The 27,116-nt window shown below is 37.4% G+C and overlaps 1 protein-coding gene and 1 long non-coding RNA gene across 7 annotated transcripts in view; one reads left to right on the top strand and one right to left on the bottom strand.

The window, feature by feature from the left end:
* Positions 1 to 27,116, top strand: part of CHN1 (chimerin 1) — a 192,052-nt gene that overhangs the window by 113,598 nt on the left and 51,338 nt on the right. For all 6 annotated transcript variants that reach the window (XM_070580250.1, XM_070580251.1, XM_070580252.1 and 3 more), the window contains one exon: positions 22,794 to 22,871. In XM_070580250.1, coding sequence (XP_070436351.1) covers positions 22,794 to 22,871 — 78 coding nt within the window. The remainder of the gene's footprint in view (positions 1 to 22,793; positions 22,872 to 27,116) is intronic.
* LOC139076639 (uncharacterized) lies at positions 13,893 to 21,900 on the bottom strand. The gene is made up of 3 exons (XR_011528433.1): positions 21,783 to 21,900; positions 19,558 to 19,675; positions 13,893 to 14,013 (listed from the first exon to the last, which is right to left on the bottom strand). It is a non-coding gene; the product is annotated as an uncharacterized lncRNA (long non-coding RNA).

Below are 27,116 nucleotides of genomic sequence, written 5' to 3'. Positions count from 1 at the left end.
GTCTTTGCTCAATAATGCGCTAATGACTTTTATGGCTAAAATATGTTATTTTCCTGTGGTATTTGCATTTTAGTATTGACCAATATTTTAACTCTGCTTCCCTGAGTGTAAGACAAGTGAAGCCTTCTTTCTGCTTCTCCGCCTGTCAGTGAACTTTTATTGAACCTGCACTCCATGTTGAGCCCATTAGGATTTCTCAAATTTCCCCAACTTCTAAGTCTGCCTATTCTCTTAACTCCAGCTGGGCAAATTCTCTCCTTCCTTTGCCTTAATATCTTCACACTTCATATTCTAAATAGCCTTTCATGAGCGTTCTTTATAAACAAATTCTTGTTACTCAAAAGGTACCTTGGAATTTAGACAAGTTAAGGGCATGGCAGAAATATTGTCCCCATTTCTTCTTAGGTCTCCATGAACTAACTCATCTCTATCAAAATTACTTGCATTTAATTCAGCACTTATTGCATGCCTCCTGTTTGTAAGGAATCAGAGCCTAGCCTGATGAAAGATATACAAGAAATAAGCCCCACCTGAAAGAACTTACATTTAAATGTTTTCATTGTTTCTACCCTATTTAATTAACACTTAGATGTCTTGATAGCAGGAGGCAGGCTGCCTGTATCATCTGTCTAGTATTACAGGAGTTCAATAAATATTAAGTTGTACTTCTCTGATCTGAGTTTGCTACTGTGATAGCCCAGTAAATCATAGAAAACACTCTTGTAGACAAGAACACTAATTTTTCAGAATCATGGATTAGAAATTAATATGACATTCTGACATTCCCTCCCAGGTTTAAGGCTTTAATGCCTCAATATTATTTCACTTTTGATTTGGCCCCTTAAGTTTTATATAAACAGTTGTTGACTGACTAAATGAACAAACAAATAAATGAGTATATTTTATGAATTCAGCCAGATCCAAGGCCTTAATATAAATTAGTCCTGAGCCTGAGAAAGAAAAGTGTAGTAATTCAACTTGATTTGGTACTCTATGTTTTTCTCTTTAAGAACTCAATCTTTAGATTGTCTCTATGAGGTAGGGAGGGCCGTTCCTCATTCCACAGATAAACCATCTGAGGTAGAGAAAAATTGTCTTTGTGACATGACATAGTTTGTGAGGGTGGTGACTAGGTGTACCTCTTTAGGGATATATTCAAACAAGCCAAGATGGCAGAGTGGCATCTCCCCAAATTCGTGGTGGTCAGTCGTGTGTGGGGACAATCTGGACCCCATAGAGAATCTCATGCTTGTAATGATTAAAGAAAACTCAGCTGGGCCCAGGAAATGATCTGTGTGAATCTCATCTGTCCTTCCATCTTATCACCCACAGAAAGGATTAGTAATTGAAAGCCGTTGGGGAAAACCAGATGGAAAGAGGAAGATGGAAGATAAATATTAGTTCCTCAGCTCGAAAGAACCAGGCCAACGGAAGACCAAATTGTAATTTTCCAAGCCAGCTGCAGTTTTGGAAGATTTCTGTATATGGGCTAATTAAACAAATAAAATAACTCTTAAATTACTGGGTTGAGGGTTGGAAACGGAAGCCATTAGAAATTCTTTCACAATTGCTATTTCAGAGGCTTTAGCGTTTTGGTGGGGAAATAATCATTGGTGGCAAGATCCCCATTCATTTAATTTTGTGGAACAAAAATCAGCTCGGGTGGCTTTAGAAGGGCAATAGCATTTTGGGGTCCAAAGCAAGTGGAGACTATCAAGCAACAAACTGGCCTTCCCCTGATGCTCACACACTAACTTTGTGGGCATTTATAAAAGAATCAGCTCTCCACTTTCAGTAAATCCTCACCTTAGATCTCATGCTGAATGATTTGGATTGGTAATTTTCATCTTATGCTTTTTGCTCCATCACATTCCCCTTAATATTTGGAGTCATTTCTTTTTCTCCCTAATATTTAGACCTCTCAGAGACTGCTAAGTCATAGCCATCTCCTGAGCCTTTCCTCACTCAAGTTATGAGAACTTAACAGTTTTTCTATGGCCTCCTGAGTTAATTCTTAACTCTTGTTGGATCTCCTTCAAGTTACTACAACCAGTCAAAAATGCTCAAAGTTGAGTGTTATATTATAATAATTAGATTCTTTCAATGAGAAATTATAAACATCTAGGGGCCAGCCTGGTGGCGTAGTGGCTAAGTTTGCGTGCTCTGCTTCAGCAGCCCGGGGTTCACAGGTTCACATCCCAGGACCTAGCACCCAGTGGACCTAGCACTGCTCATCAAGCTGTGCTGTGGTGGCATCCCACATAAAATGGAGGAATATTGGCACAGATGTTAGCTCAGTGACAATCTTCCTCAAGCAAAAAGGGGAAGATTGGCAACAGATGTTAGCTCAGGCCCAATCTTCCTCACACACACAAAAAAGAAATTATAAACATCTCTAACAGATACTCATCTTGCCCGTGTTTGTTACCTCTTTTTAAGTGTGCTGCTGCGTTCGTTTCACTGGTTTGTTCAGTAACTTGAATGAATCAGCCCTGTTATCCTCTATTTCCTTAGCTTCTAAAACCATTCAGTGAAAACTCACTAAGTGCTATAGATTTCCTGATGACCTAATTTACATGATTAAATTTTACATCTCATACAACTTAAACATTTTCCTGGATAATTTCTAAGTTAGTGCAGCTTGTACTTATTTACCAGAACTGTTTGATAAAAGGTCACCTTTACTGTAAAATTTCCCTCCAAAAGCAGAAGCTTTTATATACAAGCTGTGGGTTGTTTAGCACATTCTTAAGAGATTTACACCTGCCATCTTTCCACCCACTCAACAGGAAGGGGTCCCTGTTGTGGGTAGTTTGCTTAGTAACTTTAGAATGACTTTGGGCTGCTGCCCAAGTTCATAGGAAAAAACTATAGTCCTCTGCCCCTTGAGAAAGTCCTGGTTTTCCTTGTAATGCAGAAACTCTACACATGAGCCTATATCTCTTTTATAGGCTCATTTTCCAAGAATATTTGTAAGTCAACTTTAATGAGGTATAATTTACATACAGTAAAATGCACACCATTACATGTATGGTTTGATGAGCTTTGACAAGTGTATACACCTGTGAACCACCACTACAATCAAATATACCATATTTCATTACTCCAGAAAGTTCCCTAGTGCCCCTCCGTAGAAAATCCACCCCCACCCCCTGCCCCAGGGAAACCACTGATTAGATTTCTATCAGGACAAGAAATTTTTTTAAAGTTTTGATATGACAGGTGACATCCTATTTTATGTTTTAGTTTTCCACACTTACAGCACTCCTTACTGTCATCTTTTCTCTTTTTATTTATTATAAACACATCATCTTATTATCTTTAAGTACATTTTAGATGTAAAAATTTCTCAGGTCATTTTTTTTAGGGAAATGTGAGCAGCTAAGGAATTATTGGTGTGTAGTAGCGATTGCAAGGCACTGTAAGTTGTTGAAGGTTTCAATCCTATCATTATGGACTCTTCACTTTTTATCCTGTAATAAGGACTTCAATCAATTTGGGTACACAATGAGAGAGGATTCTTAGGTACAGGGAGGAAGGTCTCTGCTCTGCTGGGATCTTGGACCTGAGCCAGAAGCAATCGGCCAGCTAGAAGGTGGCCAGCTCTCCCTTAATCACTGGCTGTCCCCTTGCCATTCCTCTCTGGCTCGGAATAGGTCCCACAGGAGTAGGGAAAGAAGCTGATGGGAAAGAAGAGTGTCCCCTACTCTCTGTGAGCTCTACCAGGTGTCACAATGAGAAAAACTGTTCTGCTTCCCTGTCCTAGTCTACTCAAAGGGGAAAAGGTATTCTTTGTGGCAGTGATATGATTTTAGAATTCTCTATGGACCACCACTAAAGCTTTTGTTTTTCCAGCATTATTAAGGCCACTAGAGCACTTAGATTTCTTTTCCTAGAATCTTTGAAAACTTGCAGGTGCAACCCACTCAAGAGTCTTGTAGACTAGAGAGTTCTCTGCCTGGTCCCAGGTGAAGGACAGTGTTCCCTTGTGTAAGAAGCCCCCGTAGGTGGACTATGGGTTGTATAAAATTTCTGGAGACATGGTTGTAACTTTTCTCCTGCCTCCCTCAGAAAAACCTATTGGAATGTGAGTGAATGAGGGGAATGTTAATATAAACAGAACCTTGACTTCACTCTGATTTCTTAAAAATAGGCTAAATGATTTGCATGTTAATTTTAGTAATGGTTTCAATGCACTTTGACTAGAGCAGGCCTTCCAGTGATCTGGAATTGCTTGCTAAGCAAGTGGGCCTCAGGCGCTCTAAACCCCTTGTGACCCTCTTTTGGCACTCTGCCTCGTTTATTGGCCACCTTGTGGTGGTCTCGTGTTTCTTAAGGCTGGGAGGACTGGGAATAGTGGTGGAGAGAGGGGAGTACCAGAGTGTGAAAGTAGTAGAGAATCATAAGAATGTTTTATCTGCACTGACTAGCTCATCGTGTCCTGCTAATATATATAGGTCATATTTGTGAACAAGTCCAATCGTGTTACCTAAGACTATTCTTAAATTTTAAAAAAATGAATCATGTGTTGATAAATGTAATTAATGAATTTAAGAGATTTTATCTTAGTCTTAAAGAAATACATGTTCTTTATTAAAAAATCTTAAAAATAAGATTTTGTAAAATCTTATTTTGTAAAATCAAAAAAAGAGAAGAGAGGGGATTGCTCATAGCTCCACCATCCAAAGATGACTGTATGTTAATGTTTTGGTGGGTTTCCTTCTAGTCTTCCTATGCAAAGATTATTTTAAACTTTAATATTTTTATTATACAAGTAATTCATGTTCATTGCTTACAAAAATAATGAAGCAATGAAAAACAGTAAGAATATAAAAATCACACCAAATCCCACTATTGACAGATAACATAACCAATAATATTCTCCTGTTTATCCTTCCAGAGTTTGTGTATGTGTGTATGAGAGAGAGAGAGGGAGAGAAGAAAGAGAGAAAACATGTAAACATGTTTCTTCTATATGAACTACTTTGTAATTTGCTTTACTGACAATTAGGTTGTGAAAAATCTTTCCATGTGAATAAGTGTATTTCTGCTCTATTATTTTAAATGTCTATATAATATTCTATTGTGTTAGTATATAGTAATTACTTAAGCAATCTCTTAATATATTTTTTATTCATTTATTCTATAAATAGTAATTGAGTACCTTATTTGGGCTACTGTGCCCAGTACTGAACAAGACAACCATGGATCTTCTCATGAAGCAAATTTTCCATCTTGTACACCTAGAATATTAAAAATGAAGAAACAGGGATATATAGAGAGAAAGTGTTTTTCCAAGAAATCTCATTCTTAAGTGACCAGTGCTCTTTTTCCTGCATGCTATGTTTTTATAATAAATCTTCCTTAAGTAATCGGTCTTTAAATCATTAAGTGAAAATGTTTTTGCTTAGTTCAGATTAGGATTACACTAGAGTCTTTTTAATAGACTTTCTAAATTTAGAATTTTGTTTATTTTTGCAAAATGAATTTTTCCCTTCAAGTAAAAGATTTCTTTCCAGAATATTTAATACTTTAAAAATAAATATTTCTTTAGGAATAAGGATAACTAACCAAAAATTTAGATTTATAAGTTAATTAACTTTCAGGATAACTTAAAAGCGTGTACAATTGTTTTTCTTGGAATACTCTATATCTTTAAACTGTGTAAAACTTTATATGAGAGAAGCATATTTCTGCATTTGTGGAATGTAGAAAATTGTACATTAGCTTCATATGTAATCATAGCCAAGCTTGTCTGCTCTTCAGAGTTACCCAGTTCTAAATTAATGAAGCATTTGGAGGAGAATGGATTTTCATAGTTTCCATCTGCAGCGTGCACAAGAGGGGCTTAGCTGAAACTGCTATATAAACTAGGACTATTTTGCTATCTTGCAGACGTAACATTCTAATTACCACTTATTTCAGTGTGAATAGTGAATTCCCTTTGTTCCCTTATAGACAAAACCCCCCAAAATCCTTGCCTAAATAGTGAATAGGACAGATGCCTTTATTTGGAAGCGGTGTTCATAGTTATTACAAAGGGGGTTTTTTTTTCATATATATGTGTTTTGTAAATCATAGTGATGTTAGATTGTAAAACAAGTATTTTTAATATTTCACTTCGGGGTTTTGGGGTTTTTTTCCTTTTTGAGGAAGACTGGCCCTGAACTAACATCCATGCCCATCTTCCTCTACTCTGTATGTGGGACGCCTACCACAGCATGGCTTGACAAGCAGTGCATAGGTCCACACCTGGCATCTGAACCAGCGAACCCCAGGCCACCAAAGCGGAATGTGCAAACTTAACTGCTGCGCCACTGGGTCGGCCTCACTTGTGGTTTTATACAAAAATATTCTAAACATTTAAGCTAAATTTATTTATTTTTCTCTCTAGGACAGAATACTTACATAGTAGTAGATCTTTAGCATTTGATGTGGTGTTAAGACTCGTAAGACTTTCTGTAGCCGTAGATGCTAGCGTTTGGTCGTAGCTTTGGAGCAGTCCAAGCATCTAGTTCAAATGCTGTCCTTATGCTATTCCTGTCAGTTCTTTTTTTTTTTTTCTTTAAAGATTGGGACCTGAGCTAACAACTGTTGCCAATCTTTTGTTTTTTTCTTCCTGTTTTTTCTCCCCAAAGCCCTCCAGTACATAGTTGTATATTTTAGTTGTGGGTCCTTCTAGTTGTGGCATGTGGGATGCCGCCTCACCATGGCCTGATGAGCAGTGCTGTGTCCGTGCCCAGGATCCAAACTGGTGAAACCCTGGGCCACTGAAGCGGAGCGCGAACTTAACCACTTGGCCACGGGGCCAGCCTCCCGTCCTCTCTTAATTCCTTATTTTTTAAGACTTGTTTTCTACAGAGATTCACCTTTACCTCACATAGAAGCTCTTCAAAAGGAGCTTTGATTATGGCATGTTTTTTTTTTTTTTTTTTTTTTAAAGATTTTTTTATTTTTTTCCTTTTTCTCCCCAAAGCCCCCCGGTACATAGTTGTGTATTCTTCGTTGTGGGTTCCTCTAGTTGTGGCATGTGGGACGCTGCCCCAGCGTGGTCTGACGAGCAGTGCCATGTCCGCGCCCAGGATTCGAACCGACGAAACACTGGGCTGCCTGCAGCGGAGCGCGCGAACTCAACCACTCGGCCACGGGGCCAGCCCCTGATTATGGCATGTTATCTCCTATTTATCCAGCCATTCCCCCCTACACACACCCAAAACAACCGTTTTTTTATTGTGCATCTCCTTGGACAGGAGATCTGGATCCTCGTCTTAGGACTTTAATGATGTCACTTTAAGCATGTCATCAGCCTCCCTGGGCCTCAGTTGTAAACTGAAGGACTCAGCTTTGTAGATGTCATTCAGGTCCCTTCTAACTGTCATGATTCACAACCCATAAGTTCTCTTTGTTAACCCTCAAGACGTTTTTCAGACTTAAGATTCTGTACTTCTGAGAACTTTTTATGATTCTAAGAGGTAGAACAGGCAGATTTAAGTACAGGCTTGGCTCTGCTACTGACTGGGATTGTAAATCTTTGAGCCAGTGACGTAATTACCTTTGGCCTCAGGACATTGAAAGTATCTTCTAGCTCCCCAAAATACATTTCTAAGGGTTATAAAACTAAGAATAACAGAAATAACTAGTGCTTAATTGAGCCTCTGTATGTCAGAAAGTGTGCAAAGTCCTTTACCAGATTATCTCCTTTAATCTTTATAGGAATCCTTTTGAGGGTGGGTATTATAATAACATGGGTATCTTTGGGGGTGATAGGTTTATGGTGAGTTATCACAGGATCCTACAGGTGTGTCGTAATCGTGCATCCTTTATTTTTAAGAATGAAATCACAGAGGACAACCAGACCTTTCCGCCAAATGCCGCTTGGTGTCATTGTAGAGACTGCACCTTGGCCTGTGTTAGTATGTAGACTAAGTGGGTCACCATATTTTGAGTAACTGGATTACTCAAAAGGGAGAGGCTAAAACACCTGGGAACCGTCCCCAGGAAGTTGAAGCGTGGTTCACGTGGGCCCTTCATCCATTGAGACGTGGCACTCTAGATCTGCAACCCTTATGTTCAGTTTTTAAAATAATCTCTTATCAAATGTTAAAAGAATAAAAGGATTCAAATTTACCGAATAAGTAAACCTATGACTACTGAATTTTTTAATATAAAAAAATGAAACAAAACATCCTTCCTTATATTGTAGCTCAGTTCTCTGATGGTTGCTTGTGTCAAATACTCCCCTCCCTTCTTTAAGTACCACAGAAATGTGTAAATCCGGATAGTCTTGTTCCTTTCATAGGAACAACAAAAATAAATAAGAAAGGATTTTATACTTATGTGATAGTGTAAATTGTACATAAATGTGCAAAGCTGTCAATAATTCAACATGTTTCAAATCACAGTAACTTAGTAGAATGAGATCTGGATAAGTTTCTCTAAAGTTTTTATAACTAAACCAGATTAAATGGTTAACATAATTTGTGTATTAATGAAATATATTGGTAACTAAGATTTAGAATAAAGCGTGTCATATTTATTTAAGATGTCAGCGCACTTTTGCATTTTCAACAGTTGACTTAAATTCAGGTTGACATCTTAAGGTTTTCATCGTTTCAGTCTTCAAAGTACTTATTAGCATTTCATTATCAAAGTTGAAGCTTACTTAGCTCTTTGACAAAAGACCTCTGAGTTGACAGTCTCCTCCTAAATAAACAAGATTTTGAAGGTAGGTGAAGTATTTTTCAAATCAATACTCTAGAGACTATATGTAAAGCTTACTATAGAGAGTTTACTATAATTTAGAAGCAGAAAAGAAAAATGAAGCAAACGAAGCCTCTCAGCTTTTCAACAGAATTTGACAGGTTATTGTTTTCCACGGTATCTCTCAGAAACAGAGAAACCAATAACAATGAATAAAGATTAGCATTCCTAACTATAAAAGAAAAAAATTAAAGATATTATTATGATAATAGTTTTGAGAAATAAAATAATGAAGAAAATGAAAAAAACTAATGTAAAGTAAACTTTTGGAGAAGTTCTAAAATATGCAGTCATAAATAGTTTTTGATTAAGGAGCCAAATCAGATCAGTGTTCTCACCAATGAAGCTTTATATATAATAGAGAAGCTTGCAGAAATTTTGATTCAGTAGAATCAACATGGGGTCCAGATATCGATTAATATGTTTGTCTTTCTATATGCGTGTGTGTGTGAGATCCTATTGCACAGTAAAGGTTACAACTAATGGGTTAGATCAGCGGTTCTCAAATTTTGGGGGTTCAGGGCCCCTTTACACTTTAAAAATAGTTGAGGACCTCAAAAAGCTTTTATTTATGTGGATTATATCTATTGATATTTACCATATTGGAAATTAAAACAGATTTTTAAAAAATATCTATTAATTCACTTTAAAAATAAACCCACTATATGTTAACATAATAGTGTTATTATTATTATTAAGATAACCATATTTTATGAAACAAATTTAATTAGAAGAGTGGCATTTTTTGTATTTCTGTAAATCTCTTTAATGTATGTCTTAATATTAGGAAACAACTGGATTCTCATAAATGCTTCTGCATTCAGTCTGTGGTGATATGTTATTTTTGTTGAAGTACGTGAAGAAAATCTGACCTCATAAAAATATGCATTTGGAGAAGAGAGGAGTATTTTAACAGCCTTTTCAGATAATTGTGGATATTTCTCTCTGATATCACACCCAAACTGGATAAGTGATAGTTTCTTAAAGGTTACTTGCAATGTGGAATCTGAAACCTTATCAATAAGCATTTCTTATTCTATTACACTAAAATCCATTGGTCTGTCTTGAACTCTGAATGGATCTTTCAGCTATTCATGATTCTGTAACATGTGCATTGGTCATTTAGAAAATATTGGTTCACTGAGTTATGTAGCTCTTCTAAACTTGACATGTTTCTTTATGCAATATCGTTAAAAAATCACATTTGTTAATAATATTATTGGTCTCAACAGAAAAGTCATTTAAGTAGTGGGAAGCTGTCAAGTTCAGGGTGGCAGGTACAGAATTTCCAAAATTCTTATTTTCACTCGAAAGCTTGAATTTTATCATTGACTGTCAGTTGTTTTCTTTGAGGCGGCAGGCTCACTTTGTTCAGTTTTGAGAAAATGCCAAGTCTGAGTAACCAAAATTTATGTTAGTTGTTCTTCCAAGTAAAAAATGGTATTCTGTGGAAAAAGCAGCTAACTCAGCTTGCAACTCAAACAATACTTTCCCTCAAGAAAACCATCCCTAGACAGACCCAGCTATCTTTTACATCATTTGGTATGAGGCTAACTCTTTCTCTTTTGGAGAGTTTTTCAAATGTGGAGGTGTAGAACTCTAAACTTAATGTAATCCACAGCAGAAACAACAGAGATAGAGATAGAAAAGAAAACTATCCAAATTGTCACCCACAATAACTAATTTAATATGCTGTCGTTCATTAAAAGCAGTACCATTGGTATAAAAGAGTACTTTAAATTCTATACTTAGTATCTCAAAGACTGGGTTCTTTTAAAATTGGAAACAACAAAGAAACATTATTCAACTGATGACATGGTTTGAGATTTCTAACAGTGAAAAATGTAACAAAAGCATCCACTTAAAAAAAATCTACAGCTGATCCGCAGGAGGAGATATTTTGGGCAAGCTATTTTTTTAGCATCATACTTTTTATTTTAATGTCTTCCTTATTGAGACGTGCATTTGAAAATAGTTTCATCTTGCAATTTTCTAACAAGTTTTGTGCTTGAATTTGTAGGAAGAAAAATAAACTTTAAGCTTACCAATAGTAGATATCACCCAAATTCCCTTTTCCTTCTATCATTTTTTTGGAACTCATCATTACAGAGGGTTTTTATTTTTCCATAAATTTTCATGCACTTTGCACTGTTCCTTCACAATAATAGTTGTTTTGATCCTACGTATTAAGCCACAATGATTCAACAATCTTTAGAACTGAAAACTGCAGTTTTTGAATCCCAAGCATCCTTTGTACTTCAGGTGGCACCTGTTCTCTTAACACAACAAATGTTTTCAATTCAGTCTCATCCTTTAGTCAGCTATGTTGCTAAGATACCTATGTTGTCACAGATTTTCTCTCTAACATGTTTTCAGTTCATATTTGCATACATTTCAGCTATCAAATGAGGAAACAGTATTTAAAATGCCTTTCTTCTTTGCACCTCTGGGCAGCCATTACTTTTTTAAAAACTTAGCTGTAAGACATTTAAGAAGTGGCCATTGTAAGAAAATGGCCATATTTTTTTGTATTAAATCTATTCTGGCAGTATTGTAAGGGCAGGAAGCTGGACTCATTCAGACAAGCACTCATCTGTGAGTCTGGAGAATTCACTGAGAGTTACAAATGTGCCATGAACTTTGTGCCCTCATTCTTTCCACATTTAGCGTCTTCTTTGTTCTGAGTATGATGATGGCAGTTTCGACATCACCACCACCACCTGGGCTTTGACAGCATTGAGAGCTCTCTGCTTGCTGGGTACTGAGAATGCGTACTTTACATCCATTCCATACATTCTACATACATTAGCTCATCTCATCCTCCCAACAGTCCTATGAGGTAGGACCACCATCATTCCAGTTTTACAGATGAAGAAACAGAGACTTCCCCTACAATCCCATAACTAGTAAATAGGGCTGAATGTCTTTTACAGATAGTCTTTACTCAAGAGCCAAGCTTTTAACCTCTTAACTATAGATAACACTGAACTTCAATTAAAAACTTTTTTTTAATTGTTTTAACTCTATGGAAAGGGTGGGGGGGTGGTTAGGCAGATTAAGGAGGAGGGTTTATAAATGACACCTCCCTGTCTGCATGATTTCTGGTAAGAGGACTGTATGAGGCAGTCAGCAGGCTACCCTGTGGCTTGGGCATTAGAAGCCATTTGAAGGCACGTCCATATTCTAAGGAGAGAGATCTGGGATGGAGAGACGGGTAGAAGTCACCTGTTAGAATCTCAGAAGGACCAGGAGAGGAGGAAGCAGCTTGGGAAGAGGGCATTGACATAGATTTCACAAATAAATTCAACCTTTATTAGAAAATGTGATTATTAGGATTAAAAAAGGATGAAAAAAATCCATTACCCACCCAGTATTTATCCCAATTGTTATTAACTCATGAAATATGTACTTATTGGCTTAATATCTAGTCCTTATGTAAATAGCCTAGAGCCTTATTTTCTGATATTTGCCACAGTTTCACTGATGCCCAGAACATAGTAAATACTGAATAAAATATTTGTTGAATGAAAACTATTTGAGAACCTTGTATTGTACATGTATACTTTGACCATTTCTGTATTTTCTTTAAATGAATTTGTGGGCTATGTAAAGTATTTACACCTTCTCAGGCCACATGTCTAGAACCCCAAACCCCTATTTTTTAAATACTATATTCTTTTAAAGATAAAATGCATCCTAATTACTCACTGCATTGGCCACTCTGGAATCTCTGTTCTAAGACTTCCTTACTTGTTTACCCATGAGATTGGGATGGCTTTCCACCTTGTAAATTGTGTGTGGCTGTTTGGTGAATTTTAATGGAAAGCTTCATTACCTATTTCTAAAGACAGCTTAATTAGTTGCTCACAAGACTGCTCTCTCAGTTCATTGGTTTAGAGGGTAGTTTTGTTGATTGGTTTTTATTTAAGGAACCGGAAAAGCCAACGCAAAAACAAAAACAGGCGTGCTGCTCCGTAACTCTCCTTGAAGCCCTAATAGACATTTGACAAAGGATCTGCATGTATCTAAGTAAGAGCAACATATCACTTTACCCACCACCATCAAAATAATGAAAGAGGCTTTTAAAAATGCCAGAATGAATCACCAAGGCTGACCTTACTTCTCTGTTTGTTGTAAACCATTTATCAGGCTTAGAAGTGAATTGGGGGCGGTCCTTTTCATCTGTGAATATTTCTGCTTGCTGATGGTTCTGGGTCTTTGTCACCCTGGGCCTTACTCAAGGCAAGTCAGTCTTATCACAGGTTGAGTAATCACGTCCCCAAGTCCCAGGGATGCACCACAGAGTGGAGAGAGGGCAGGGCGTGAAGTCAGGAGCACTGGGCTTCCATCATGGCTCCTTTGCTTACTGATTATCTGCCCCTGAGCAAATGCCTTAACATCGCTGAAATTTCTTTGTGTAAAAACAGGAATGTGAGGAGGCAATGAAATAGTGTGTGTGGCGAAGTACTTTGTAAAATCTAAACCTCTGTGTAAGGGATACTGATTTGGGGGCAGCGTAAGAGCTAGGCCTGGATTTTTTTTTTAACCAAATAGATAGAAGAATACAGTAATTAAAGTTATTGTAAAGTAGGACTAGAACAGGATTATTAAGGCATTTACCTTCCAGATTCCTCTTGCTATGCACCATGGCCATGTAGTCAGGCCTGCTGCCAGAAGCGGTCCTCTGAGGCCTCCGTCAGTCACCCAGGCCTGCTCTCCTGAAACTAGATTATGAATTTCCTGCCACTTGACAGGGATATATGCTAAACCTAAGATGCATATGACACATCTTCCTAGAAATATCAATTTTACCCAGTAGTAATTGATGGAAAACATTTTTGTATGAACATTTTCATATGGGTACATTATAGGGGAGCTTAGAGAGCCACCCCAGGGTCCCTGCATGTCCCCGTTCACTGTGGCTGGCTCTTGTGGACATTTTGCTGGAAAAGGTAGTAAAGCATAAGCCTCAGCTGGCCAGACAGCCTTAAATAAGATGTGACCTTATCAACCTAAGATCTTCAATTGCTCCTTAAATTATCTCCCATTAACGTATCCTTTGTGGAGGAGGAAAACGGCAAGGTGAAAATCCCTCTCGAGACATTAAAATGTCACTAGAAGATAGATGTTTAAATCATCCTTTAATCCTTTCTTCTTCCTCCTCACAGAAAGTTGATTGCAGTCTGACGTTCTGTGTCTTATTCTCTAATGCACTGATCATTTATGGGCCTGGTCCAGGTGCCTCACATCACTCTTAAGATGTCGAGTTCCATTTGAGACACAGTACATAGATAGATAGATAGATAGATAATTAGATTCTTTTATATATAAACATATATATATATAAATTATCTCATATAAAGGAGAGCATTCAAGTTAAGGGTTGTTAAAGTTCTCAATCTCATTAGGATCCTTTGAACTAAAAGGACTTTTGTCAATGAAATACTGTGGATGTGATATGAAAAGTTTATTTTAGCAAATACCCAGATGCACGCTATTTTTACTTTTTAACATCATTACCTTGATGTAGAGCATGCCATATAGCATGTCATTACAAAGAAAAGACAAGTTAATGTCTGGCAGTGAGGGGAACAGTGAACACGTCTATGAATTATGCCCATGCTTACACGTCTTCTCAGAGTAATTGTTTATGAAAGTTAAATCTTTTACCTTCAGGCCACTACTGCCATTTTCAAATAATAGAAATGGGTTTTCAAAAGTATGTTTGAACTTCACAAATATACTTCATACCATGAGTCAACATTTATCTTTATTGAGGCTTAAAATGAATATTAAAATAAATTACAATTGGAATATTCTAATCAAACTACACATGAAGGAAATAAACTTTTATAACTTAAGTTTAAGAAAGTTGGTGACAGTCCTTTTTAAAATAACCAAATCACATAGCCATCACCCTAGCCTAATCAATGAAGGCACTAGAGGAATGGGGAAACTGAAAATACAGTACCTACCTTTTATTCTGATACACTGGCTTTCTTCTGTTACATTGATGATTGCACAGGACTGAAATAAGCTCATGTGGCAGCTTAAAATGTGAAAATACTCCTGATGTCAATCTGAATCTGCTTTTTAGTTGTATTTACCATCTGTATATTTCAACTAAAAGCTTTTTGAGAAAGTGCAAAAGTCCATCATTCAAGAGTTTTGCACTGGATTTAAAGTCCCAATTAATTATTGATAAAGTGTTAGAGCTTCCCTAATTTTATCTCCTCTGTTTTTACAGAACAACCATAGTGTTTCTTTAAGTCTTGCAGGTAATAGGTATCAAAATTTGAGTAAAACAAAAAACAAAAATGTTAATGATACATTTCCCTAAGTAGCCCCTCAGGTTTATTTTAGGGGGAAAAAATTGAGAAAAAGTTTCCATTGAGGCTGATTTCAGCTTTTCACTGGGAAGAACCAAGAAAGAATGTTGTTATGATCATCATTGTACAACCATCACTGCCAGTGGCCAAATAGTGGAGGGTGTTAGATTAGAATATTTCACTCTTATTATGTAATTTTAAGCCAGCCCTGGTAGTCTAGTGGTTAAGCTTCAGCACTCTCACCGCCACAGCCCGGGTTCGTTTCCCGGTCAGGGAACCACACTACCCGTCTGTCGTCATACTGTGGTGGCTGCATGATGAATAGCAGCGGAGCATTGTCTGACGCGGCGCCGGAAGGTGAGAGGATGGCGCAAACAGACTGGACAGGGTTCCGCTCTGCTGTACACAGGGTCACGAGGAGTCAGAATCAACTCCAGGGCACTAACAACAAGTGTGATTTTATATATATTATGTGTATATATTAACTTGTGGTTATGTAATTCCAGACTGGAAAACATCTTCCATTTATTTTATTTTATCTGCCCAAAGTACCTATTATATAAATTGTTATCAGTACATCAGAGCTACAATCTAGTATCCATTAAGAACTTGTACATGAAAAAATAAGACTGTGTCTTATGAATTGACTTTAGGATCACCACCAAAGATATTTGAGCAGAGATAATGCAAAATAATTGTAAAGAGATGCCTAGGAAGAGGAGACTCGGAGAAGTAGAAGTTGCTTATGTTCATCTAAACTCTGACAAAATGAGGGAGCCCCACTAAGTGGACATTGAGTGTTCTAGTCCATTGGCATGACTATCCTAATTAAAGAGCGTTCAACAAATCTCTTAACTCTATGCATTACATATTCAGTTCATCTAACCCATGCCACTTGTTCTGATTCCATTCTAATCAACTTCCTAATAATTTTTTGTTTCCAGTGTAGGTGTGCTTCCAGAAAAGAGCCTGTTGGTCAACCACTTTGTGATAATTATATCTCTTATCTTAGTATAAAGTAGACAACTGTCATTCTGCTTTTACCTCTAAATTTCATGAGCTTGGTATTATAATATAGCCTCCCCTTGACAAATAGATATGATCTCCTTGTGCTGACAAATTAAGTTTCTGAGCCTACAAGACTGGGTGCCAGACAAAAGCCCATAGTAAATTAGCCAGAGCCGCCTGTATGGACTCACTGGAGATAGCCAGGCTAGGCTTTCCCGCATAGACACACCCAGATCTTTACATCCCTGTGTGCTGAATGAGTTACGAACCTTCCTTCTTCCTTTTCAATTTTTGTTAAAAATATAGAGAGGACCATGGAGTTCATTTAATCCAGCTGGGACTTAGAAAAATTCAGTGACTTGGCTGCTATCAGTCAGAACCAGGCTATATGCCACTCCAGCCCCTTCTCTTGGGGCCTGGTTTTCTTCATGCAGAGTGCAAAATCTCCCTCAAAACTGGCACTTGGAGAGTTTGATCATTTCTGTTGTTTCTTGTAAGAATAAAGAATGCAGGACTGAACTTTTTTGTTTGCGTTGTCTGTTCAAATGTCTTATGTTTATAGTTTTTGCATATGAGTCTGTCAGGGAACATGTGAGCATGTACAGAGTTTGATAGTGTCAATGTTAGTAGTGTAATTTAAATTTATTGTATGCTGAAATGAATGCATTGATGTACCTTATTGTTATCTGTTTAGATGGATATTATGTTAATGCTAGAGGAGCTATGTAATGAAGAGGGATTAGGAATTATGACATGACTGATGCCAGTAGCATAAAAATTAGAGTCCTGGCAGGAGGTAAGAGTTTCCTATGCAACATAAAAAGTTGTTTATCCTAACATAATTTAAGGAATGTGTAGAGTTCTGTAAAGAAGGCTCTAATGTTTGACTTAAAATACATTTGAAAATTTTGGTTAAGGAGATGAATCTGGTAGATACTATGAATTCAAATATAAGCAGTACTGAAATGGCTAGTGATTCAAGGAGTACTAGAATATAAATGATCCAGAAATTTATTCAAATGATAGCCTTTCAAAATTGCATGTTGACAACAGATAATATGAGAGGCAGGATGGCCTAGAGGAAAGACACAGAATTGGAAGTCACATAGACCTGAATTCAAATCCTATTCTCATCATGTGCTAATTAGGTGACCTTGGGAAAGGCACTTACTCTCTCTGAGCTTCTGTTTCTTCATCTGTAAAATGATACCTACCTTATTGATTGTTTTAACAGCTAAACTGCACACATGTAAAGCATTTACTAGTACAATGCCATGTAGTTGTCAGTTAATAAATGTACACTGACATATTGTTGTTAAGTACCTTGAAGTATATTCCAGTCTTGGCTCTAAAGGAGAGAAATTTGGTTACAAATTATGGTTGGGGGGACCAAGCTATGAATAAATCTGTGTATCTAGAGTGCGCTGAATTTGCTTGATCTACAGATCTTGATAGTGGAAAAGCTGTATTGTTTATATCTCAGTTTTAATGTTTTATAGAAATTGCAAGATTTTGCTAAGTGTAAGCCAGTGACTTATATCACCCAGTAGTTAATCCAGCTACTCTTCATCTCCCTGAGCCTCAGGGACATGCCAGTTAGAATATTCCCTTCTTGTGCTTTTTGGATGGAATGTTGACTTAGTTTAGTTAATGGGAGCATTGTGCTCATGAGTCTGTGGCATCATCATGATGTTATAAAGGAGGTGGCTATTTGTGTGAGGTCCTTCCAGTTTCCTAGAGAATATTCTTACTATTAGCGAGTCCTAATATTCAGTAATGGGAGATTTATTCTTTTGGCTTAAGTCTTGGTCCCACATTAAAAACCAGATATTTGTGAGAAAAGAAGTGTACTACAAAGAAAGGAGGGGAAACTCCTATTTATTGATTACTGTCTGTGCCAGGAATAGTGCAAAATGTGTCCCACATATTAGCTCATTTAATTCTTAATAATTCCATAATGTAAGTACTTTTCATCCATTTTACACATGAAGAAACGACTGAAATAAATTAGTAACTTGACCAAGGACATCCCACAGCCAATAGATGACAGGGTTAAAGTCAGCACCTTTGTCTGGCTCCGTTGCCCATGATCCTGTTGTTCTATGCCTAGTGAAGATGAGAGGCTAGCTCAGCACAAATCCAGTATTATTACTAGACAAACAACAAGGTAGTGGGGTCAGCGGCAGAAATTTCTTTATTTGACAAACAGCAAATGTCTACCTTTCCAAGGTCACCTATGGCCGCCTTCCATTCTTTATTCCTCACATGACTCCCCACCTCCACACACACCATATTTGTAGTCCACTTCTCTACATTACAGATGGTCTGGACAAAGGTAGAAGCAAAGAGGGTTGTGGAATCTGCCCATTCTCCATCTCTTTTTCCAGGCCAGTCCCTTTCTTTCAGGTGAGCATACGAAAGTGATATCAGTATCACTGATGGCCAGAGTCAGGTCTAAGACAGGCTGAAGATTCCCAGTCACAATAAAGAGCTAACTACTGCTGGTGTTTCCAGCAAGAATGACCTTGTGGGATACGTGCCCTGCTGGTTTAGACCCACCACCTAGTTAGACTGTTTTCTTCTATTCTATAGAACCAGAATATGAGAGGCTCTATCCCTAAACTTCGGGTCTGTCTCCTGCTCTCATTATAAGGTAGCAGAATATAAGGTAGCACAAAGAAGTGTTGGGCTTTGGGGACAAAGACAGGGATTCAGATCACAGACTTTCCACTTCCTGTCTGTGACCTTGAGCAAGTCACTCTGTGAGCATCTATAAAATGTCCATTATACAACATACTCCCAGGATGATTGTGACCAATAAATGGGACAACAATATGAATGAAGCCTCAAACATTGTTCCTGGCTTCTTCACAAATGCTGGCAATCTCCTTTCCTTTCCAGTTTCCATCCCCCGGCCCCAACCCCACTCCTTCAACTAACATACTTGTCGTTATATGCCTTTTAAAAGATAGAACTAGAATTTGGGGACTTTGGGGGAGACCATAATATGTAGGGAAGGGCAGGAACTTCCAGGCATGTTTCTATGTTATAAATAAAAGCAGATTAATCTACTAACTTCTTGAGGTCAGAAACCCATGTTTTATCCTACCCAGCATACCCTGCAGCTAATATTTGGCACAGCACCCCTGTCAATACTCTCATTTATTGAGTGCTTACTGTCTACAGACAGTCTTTTCCTCTTTTGCCTTTCATCCCCTTTAAACTGCCCAGTAACCTATATAAAGTAGGTATTCGTATTCATAGTATGTAGTGAGGTAACCAAGGCACCAAGCCAGTCTCTCAAGGTCAGGATTCAAACTTCATTGTCACTGATTTCAAATCCCTTCTTTTTTATTACAACACTCTGCCTCCCCGATAAAAATAGTTGTCCTCATTTCATTTGATTTTTTTTTTAAAGATTTTATTTTCCCTTTTTCTCCCAAAGCCCCCCGGTACATACTTGTATATCTTTAGTTGTGGGTCCTTCTAGTTGTGGCATGTGGGATGCTGCCTCAGCATGGCTTGATGAGCGGTGCCATGTCTGCACCCAGGATCCGAACCAGCAAAACCCTGGGCCGCTGCAGCGGAACGCACAGACTTAACCACTGTGCCACGGGGCCGGCCCCAGATTTTATTTTTTTAACCAGATATTTATTGAACCTTTATTTGTGCAAGCTATTTACTAGATTTAGGATTTATTCTAAGATGTATAAGACCCAATTCTATGTAAGCAACTACACAGTTAACTGTGATTGAGGTAGAAGATGATAATCTCATAATTAATGAACAAGTGAAGGGCCCTGAGGTTCACAGGTGGGTGAGATCGCATCTGACTGGGACAAATCATCAGAGGCTTCATGAAGGGGAGGGGGTGTTTGAATGGAGCCTTGAAGGCCGCATTGCCTCCTACATGTACTGCACTTCTGTATGAGAAGTGCTTAGCTGGGTTCCTAAAACATAAGTAATTGACAATCAATAAATGATAGCCATAATTAATAGATGCTGTAACTATCCAGGTCGATATAGCCAGATAAATATAAGGATGAGTGGTATACATTTGTCTGGAACGTCAGAACGTTGGTATTGGTTCTGAACTTTAGAGTTAGCAGCTCTCATAACTTGAGCTCTTCAGCAAAGTTAATCAGAAGTGCATTTGCAGCTATTAAGGGCATCTTAGTGACCAAACCCCCAGCGCTTTGAGGGTAGCTAAGAACTTTTTCATCCTGAGCTGCTATTTTCTATCTCTTTACTGCACTAGGTAGCTGTCCAAGTCGCAATTAACCCAGTATTTCTTGATTAGGTAGAAAAATTAGGAAGGACATTATGACTCTGCATTGTCTATAGTAGACTTTGCTTCTCAATGACAAAATAGTCACTTTTACCCAGGCATGAATTTTCTGGATAACTCTACCATGGATATTCTTAGGCTTTGGTCGAATTTTAGTTACTACAGCTGAAGGACTAGGGATGATCTGTAATAAAGGACCTTGATCAGAAATAGGAAAAAAAAGCTATTTTGGTGACATGGGTGATTGTTTTCTTTAACTTAGTAAGTTAAACATTAAGTGTTAAACATTGTGGAGAAAAAAAAAATTACTGTTAAATTTGCCTTTGGAGTCTCTGTTTTTTTCCTGATGCCTACTGAGAATCAGATAAGCCTCACTTTAGGTTGTACATGACTGGAGAGTTGGTTGGCCTTTTTATTTTTAGTCATCACATGACAAACTAGGTCTAAGCTGAAGAGTAATTTAGGTTAGGCAAGGAAAGTTCTTTCCGTTGTATTTCCTCTTGGAATGAGAACATTTTTTATCTCATATTAATCACATGAAGATATAAATTGTGGAAATGAACTTCTGTAGATGCAAATATTTTCTGCCTTTTATTTACTTAAAAATGTTTTTAAAAGAATAAACCATGTTAAAAGAAGGAACTACAGACTCAAGTGAGTAAAAAACTATTTGGGGATGTTTAGAAAATCAGTCATTCAATATTTCCAATATCTAGCATGGTTTAAGGACCACTTCATACCCTAATTAAATTAGAATCTGCATTGGCCACATGCTCCCTCTAGCTTATGAAATCTGAGATAAGTTGTTTGCACCATCAAAGGGACTGAATTCATTTAAATATAGAGTTGTAGATTCTGTAAATACAGTGTAACATTAGAATCATAATGAGTTAAACTTAATTACTGTAGCACGAGGAAACAGATGTTTAGGGAACCAATATGGGAAAACTTAAGCTTCTTATAGCACCTTAGTAAGGAGTATAGGACTTGCTGTCAAATGGAGCTGGGTTTGAGTCTCTTACCCAGCACCCCTCTTTCTACACCAGCAAACAACCACCCAAGGGTCCTGTCAGCACTTACCCTATACCTGGGACCTGTGTACAGGAGCAGTTATTCCCAAGGAGCCTCCACTATGACCTGGTCTCAAGCTCTTGAATAAAGAATGTTGAGACTAAGAATTAAAATAATGGTTGGCTCTATTTAAGTATAGATCCACAGCAGAACTACTCATGGTAGGGAGACAAAGCTGACCGCTCCAGGGTGGTAGCAGTGTTATATGCATGTTCCCTGTTCTGCATGAAAATAGTACAATACCTAATTAAACTCCTTTTCTTTTTCATCAAAATACTTATCAGCTTTTGCTCATCTTTAATAATAGTGGGTTTTAGTTAACTCACCTCAGTCTGTATGCACAAAGGATGGTATAGATCGAGCCTTCCATAATTTGCCTGGGAGTGGTGCATTCTTTTTGAAACCAAGTGCTGTGTGTTCATTTTCCTTTGCTTTTAATAGGTGAAAAAAAAATTCCATTTTGTAATGATGCATGACTCATTCATTGCTCATTGTCTTCCCACTGATTTTTTTTTTTTTTTTTTTTTTTTTGCCTTGAGCCAGCAAGAAAATGTTACATGAGAGGAGGGAGAAACAGACAGAATGAGTTGAGGAATACAGTACTTAAATACTGTTGCTTGATTTTCATTGGTTATCTCCTTTCTTACGGTGACCAGTCTAATCCAGCCTTCCTTGTCAGATCCCTCCCTTCACCCACCCTCAGCTAGGGGCTTCACAGGGTGTCTGTTGCTAGAAACTGATTGCAGGCAGTATGTAGGCATCTTTCATTCAGAATGGACATTAATATATTGAATAGAGAAGAAAGCTTTTAGAAATGTATCATTTGTCAGAATTGCAGGGCTTTTAGAAAGGAATAGTGAGATGCTGAATGTTTTGCATGTTAGCGTCGACTCTTTATTTCTGTTCAGACTCTTAAGTTTTCAGATGCTTAAATATAGAGCCCTTTAAAAAAAAAAGGAAGAAAGAAGAATTTTTCTGGTTAGTCGACCTCTTTTTAAGAAGTGCTTCATCATCCTCCTCCACCTCTCCGTGATGTTTCTCTGCAGCTCTCTGTAGGTTAGAGTTCTGTGCTGCCTGGTAGAATGCTCATTTGTTAGCTGAATAGAGTTCATCGACAAGACATAGATCAATATAGGTTTTATTTCTTTCCTGTGAATTCCAAAATGCCATCCAAAGAGTCTTGGTCGGGTAGGAAAACTAATAGAGCTGCAGTCCACAAATCAAAACAAGAGGGCCGTCAGCAAGATTTATTGATAGCAGCCTTGGGAATGAAACTGGGTTCTCAAAAGTCGTCTGTGACAATCTGGCAACCTCTGAAACTCTTTGCTTATTCGCAGTTGACATCACTTGTTAGAAGAGCAACTCTGAAAGAAAATGAGCAAATTCCAAAATATGAAAAGGTTCACAATTTCAAGGTAAGAATATTTGTTTTTAACCTTTTCTTATAAGAATGGAAATGCACATTACTTGAAGTATACAATATTAAAGGAATATCTTCTGATGTCTTTTTAAAACTAGAATGACTGGACTGAAATGTTCTTGCTATTTAGGGAATGAAGATGTTTTAAGCATGATTTTATTTAAGGAATAGCTGAATAAAGCTAATAGAAGCCAACCCCATTTTCTCTTAATGCTGATTTAGTGTTCTGTTTAATCAGTGTATACTTGGTGGTAAAAGTCTTGACTCATGTTAAAGAGGTCTCATTTAAAGATATTGGCGTTATTATTTGTGATGCAAATGTGTCTAACTACCTTTGTCGGTTATTTCGTGAGAGGATTAGATCATCTCTGTTCATTTCTGGTAAAAAGCTTTGGATAGAAGAGGCATGTGCTGTTGCATCTGGATGGAGCAGATGGTCTGCATTTCCCCTAGTTTCTGCCTTTTCTCTTCTGTGAATGAACTGACCATGATGAAAGGAGGATTGCTACCATGGGACTGGTGATGCTGCCGGCACTGGCAGCTTCTCTTCACTTTTTGAATAGCTTTATGCTTTCACCTTGTATGTGTGTGTGTGTAGTTTTTAATTACTGTGTTAATGTGGTTTACCAACTATACTTTAATCATCTTTCATCAAGGTGATATGGTGTTGATTCAAGCTGTGCGTAGATCTTGCCTGTATTTATGGCATGCTATAAGGCCTCGAAGTTCAGTCCTTTGCAACCTAATTCAGAGAACATACAGTGTGGGGCCATGCCTAAGGAGATCCAGTTACACTTAGTGAGTGGATGCACTGGCATTTCTGTAGGAACTTCCCAATAGTTATACAACTTTATGGTGAAGTTCTTGAGACATGAATATTTTTAGTTTAGACAAAATTGTCATTAGTTTTGATGTTGAGGGTATCTGGTTTCAAAAGTTGATAAAGCTGGAAACCCTGATCTTCAGATTATTTATTAATTTATTCAACACTTATTCAGCAGATAGAAGTTACCAGGCTCTGTAGCAGGAAATTTCATTCCAAATTTGTAATTCATCCTGATTTTTAACACTACCATTTACTCAAATGCTAAATACCAAGCCCCCAATATGCTCTGCTTTTTCCATAGTGAGATTTTTATGATCTTCAGATCATTTTGGGATAAAGGATAAATTCCAAAATGTATGGACTGTGTAAAGATTGCTAATATTTCAAGGTAAAACAAGTAGCATTTTCTTATCCCTCTTTACACATATTAAGGACCTTACCTTTCAACCAGTATCTTCGATTTAAAATGAAATTGAGACCATTCAGTATGTGCATACAGTCGCCACCACATCTTGCATTTATGACCCCACAATACATGTAGGTCACTAGGCCTCAGTTTTTCCTTGCATGATATACAAGCTGGTATTACAGGATCTCTATCAGGAAAATGACCCCAAATAAATCCTTTTGGAAATATAAAGTTATATGCATGTTAGATCACAAAAATAGCCCTTTAGGTTCCTAAGCAAGAAACTAATCATACTGTTTAGAAATGGCTGAGATTTTAAAGTCTATCTCCAAAGATGGACCCTCTGGTGTGTTCAGCAGGAACAGATTGACCTATTAAGGATGCCATTTTAGTGCTAAGTCAAGTTCATTGTACATACTTTCTCTCCATATTGGTTAAAAGCAAATAATAGGGCTATTTAAGGATTTGCATAAATAGGCACATTCTCCCTGTTTTTTGGTTGTATCTTCCAGTAATTTCTCAATTTTAATTTAACAAATTTTGTACAGCCAGAAAGTGCTGACTATGAGCAAACATGACTCTTAGCTTGGTACCCAAACTATTTTAAAGATACTTTTCTTTAAAAAAAAAAAGCACATTAAAAAGTAAAAGTCTGCTTTCTTCTCTGGAGCTAAAAAATTAAAACCAGCTTGGGCTTCCTGTTTAAAAAAAAAGTATGCTTAGGAACAAGCTTATGGTAGACAGTGAGTTGCATTACATATTTTTAGAGTTGCTAATAAGGTCAGAAGTCTCAGTATTTCTCTCTTTCCATTGAAATTACTCTTTGTTACTCAAAAAATGTTTCTGTGGGGTGTCAGTATAAAAATGAGACGGGGGGGTGGTTATCATACTTGACTTCCGAGAACATCCCCAGAAGAATTCAGACTCTGTGGCAGGAGCCGTTCTCTCCCACACAAATGTTCACTCCGAAGGTCACTGCTTGTGATCTGTGAGTGTGTGCAGTTCAGAAGTGGACTGTGGGGGGAAAAACCCTGAGCATTTACGTAATGGTCATTGTTCACATGGCCTTGCCGCTGCCTATTTTCTATCTTGGTAAAAGTGTGTTCTGCCCAGCCACCAGCCCACTCACCAAAGCCTCATTTCAATGTAGTTTTCTTTTTGCTTCTTGCACTGCCTTGTTATGTAATGTTGCTCTGTGGTGTTGGACAGCTGCCAAATCTCATTTCAGAGGCTGAAGCCAAGAGCGTCTTCTGCCTTTGGTGGGAGCATTCACCAAGGTGAAATCCAAAAAACTCAGCTGGGCCTAATTCCAGACAGGTATTTGTTTTTTGAGAGTTTTTGTTTTTTTTTTTTAATAGAAGAGGCAAAAAAGGAAACAGGGAAGGCTTCCCATTTTGCTGTGTTATATAACACTCTTTTTTCTGTGGTTACTTGTAAGGATTTGATAAAGAATCTACCACAAGAAGGATAGTTGTCTCTCTTAGGGAGATCATTTTAAAAATAAATGTCCCATATCCTTTAAACACCATTACTCTGTAACTTGTCAGCTTAACTTAGAGTGAAAATAATTTTAACTGTCTCCTGGATTGACCTCTCATTTTAAGAACCGCTCTTATGCTAACACAACAGAGAGAGAAAGTGAGCAAGCAAGTGCTAATTTCTTGAACAGACTTAAAAAGTAAACTAAACAGAGAACCTCTGACATTAAAAGTAAGACACAGGCACCCCATCAGCGGTGACCACGGCCTCCCTCTGAGGCTCTGGATAGAAGGATAACTGAGACCCAGCCCGTGCCCTAGGAGCTCGCTTATTATTTGGATGACCTTGGGCAGATTGCTTCATCTCTCTAAACCTCTGGTTCTACATCAGAAAAATTGAGTGCCTGGTATGTGTAGGTACGTGGTAGCCACTATTTTTGTTATTACAAATTATCCCTAAGTCGATAGTTTTCTGAATCCTTACTAAGACGTTTTGCTTGCCCAGTTGAGAGGTCCTGGTGCAATTGAGAACCCTGGCCTGATTGTGGGGGCTAAAGAAAGCTCTTGCTCTTTCTTAGCTCCCAGGCAGGGTTAGATGTTACATAAGAGCAGTTGCATTTTCATGCACCACAGAATACAGTGAAATCTTCTGTGATTTTTTTTTTACTCCCTCCAAATTAAACTACTCAGTGTTTCATTTGGTATGTTTAATTCAGATAGCTCTATAGAATAAAGTCAAGATGACATATAATAATAATAACAGAAACCTGGCTACTTAGGCATATAAATAATTAAAAGAAAACAACGTTAAGAAATATAGTGAATAGACACTTTAAAATATGTGTAGTTCTTTTTTAAGGTAGTCTTGAAGTGGTGACTGGTTGATTTTAGAGTTTCAGATACTTGCATTCTGCATACAAATGAAAGATGTGATGTATTATGTAAATAGATTTAATGTTGCCAAGATAATATGCAAGCAATGAATCCTGAAATGTGAATTGATACTGTAATTAAAATAACACTATAACATAAACATCAGACTATTTAATAAAATTACTGATCCAAGACCTACTGGGATAAAGTGATAATAGTGAAGCTGTCCATCCTGGCCAACAGACCAGACATTCTGCTGTTTGATAAACTGAAGGGTTGAAGCAGCCAGCACTCCTGCTGAAAGTGGTCTTTCCTTTTAGGATGGACTCAGATAAATCCAAGCCCTGTGCTCTTCATTTGATTTACATTTGAAAATAAATACAAAATGAACCAACAAGTAAAAACTGATTTAGTATGAAATGTGGAGTTAAACTACATGATCTATGAGTTTTCTTACAGCTCTAAAATTCTCTGATTATATTAAGAAGCATTACATTTGTTAGTATAATTATTCTGCTTTCCATCGTTAAAATTTTATTAAAGCCCACATAGGGACAAATTTTTAATATGTTGATTTTTGAAAAGAATTAAAATTATATGAAAGCATATTTTTTAAAAACTAGTTATATCATCAGTGAAATGACATATTCAAGG

Source organism: Equus przewalskii, chromosome 17 (genome assembly GCF_037783145.1).
Source record: "Equus przewalskii isolate Varuska chromosome 17, EquPr2, whole genome shotgun sequence".
NCBI classification, from domain to species: Eukaryota; Metazoa; Chordata; class Mammalia; order Perissodactyla; family Equidae; genus Equus; species Equus przewalskii.
This window is presented reverse-complemented; position numbering and strand designations above follow the sequence as displayed.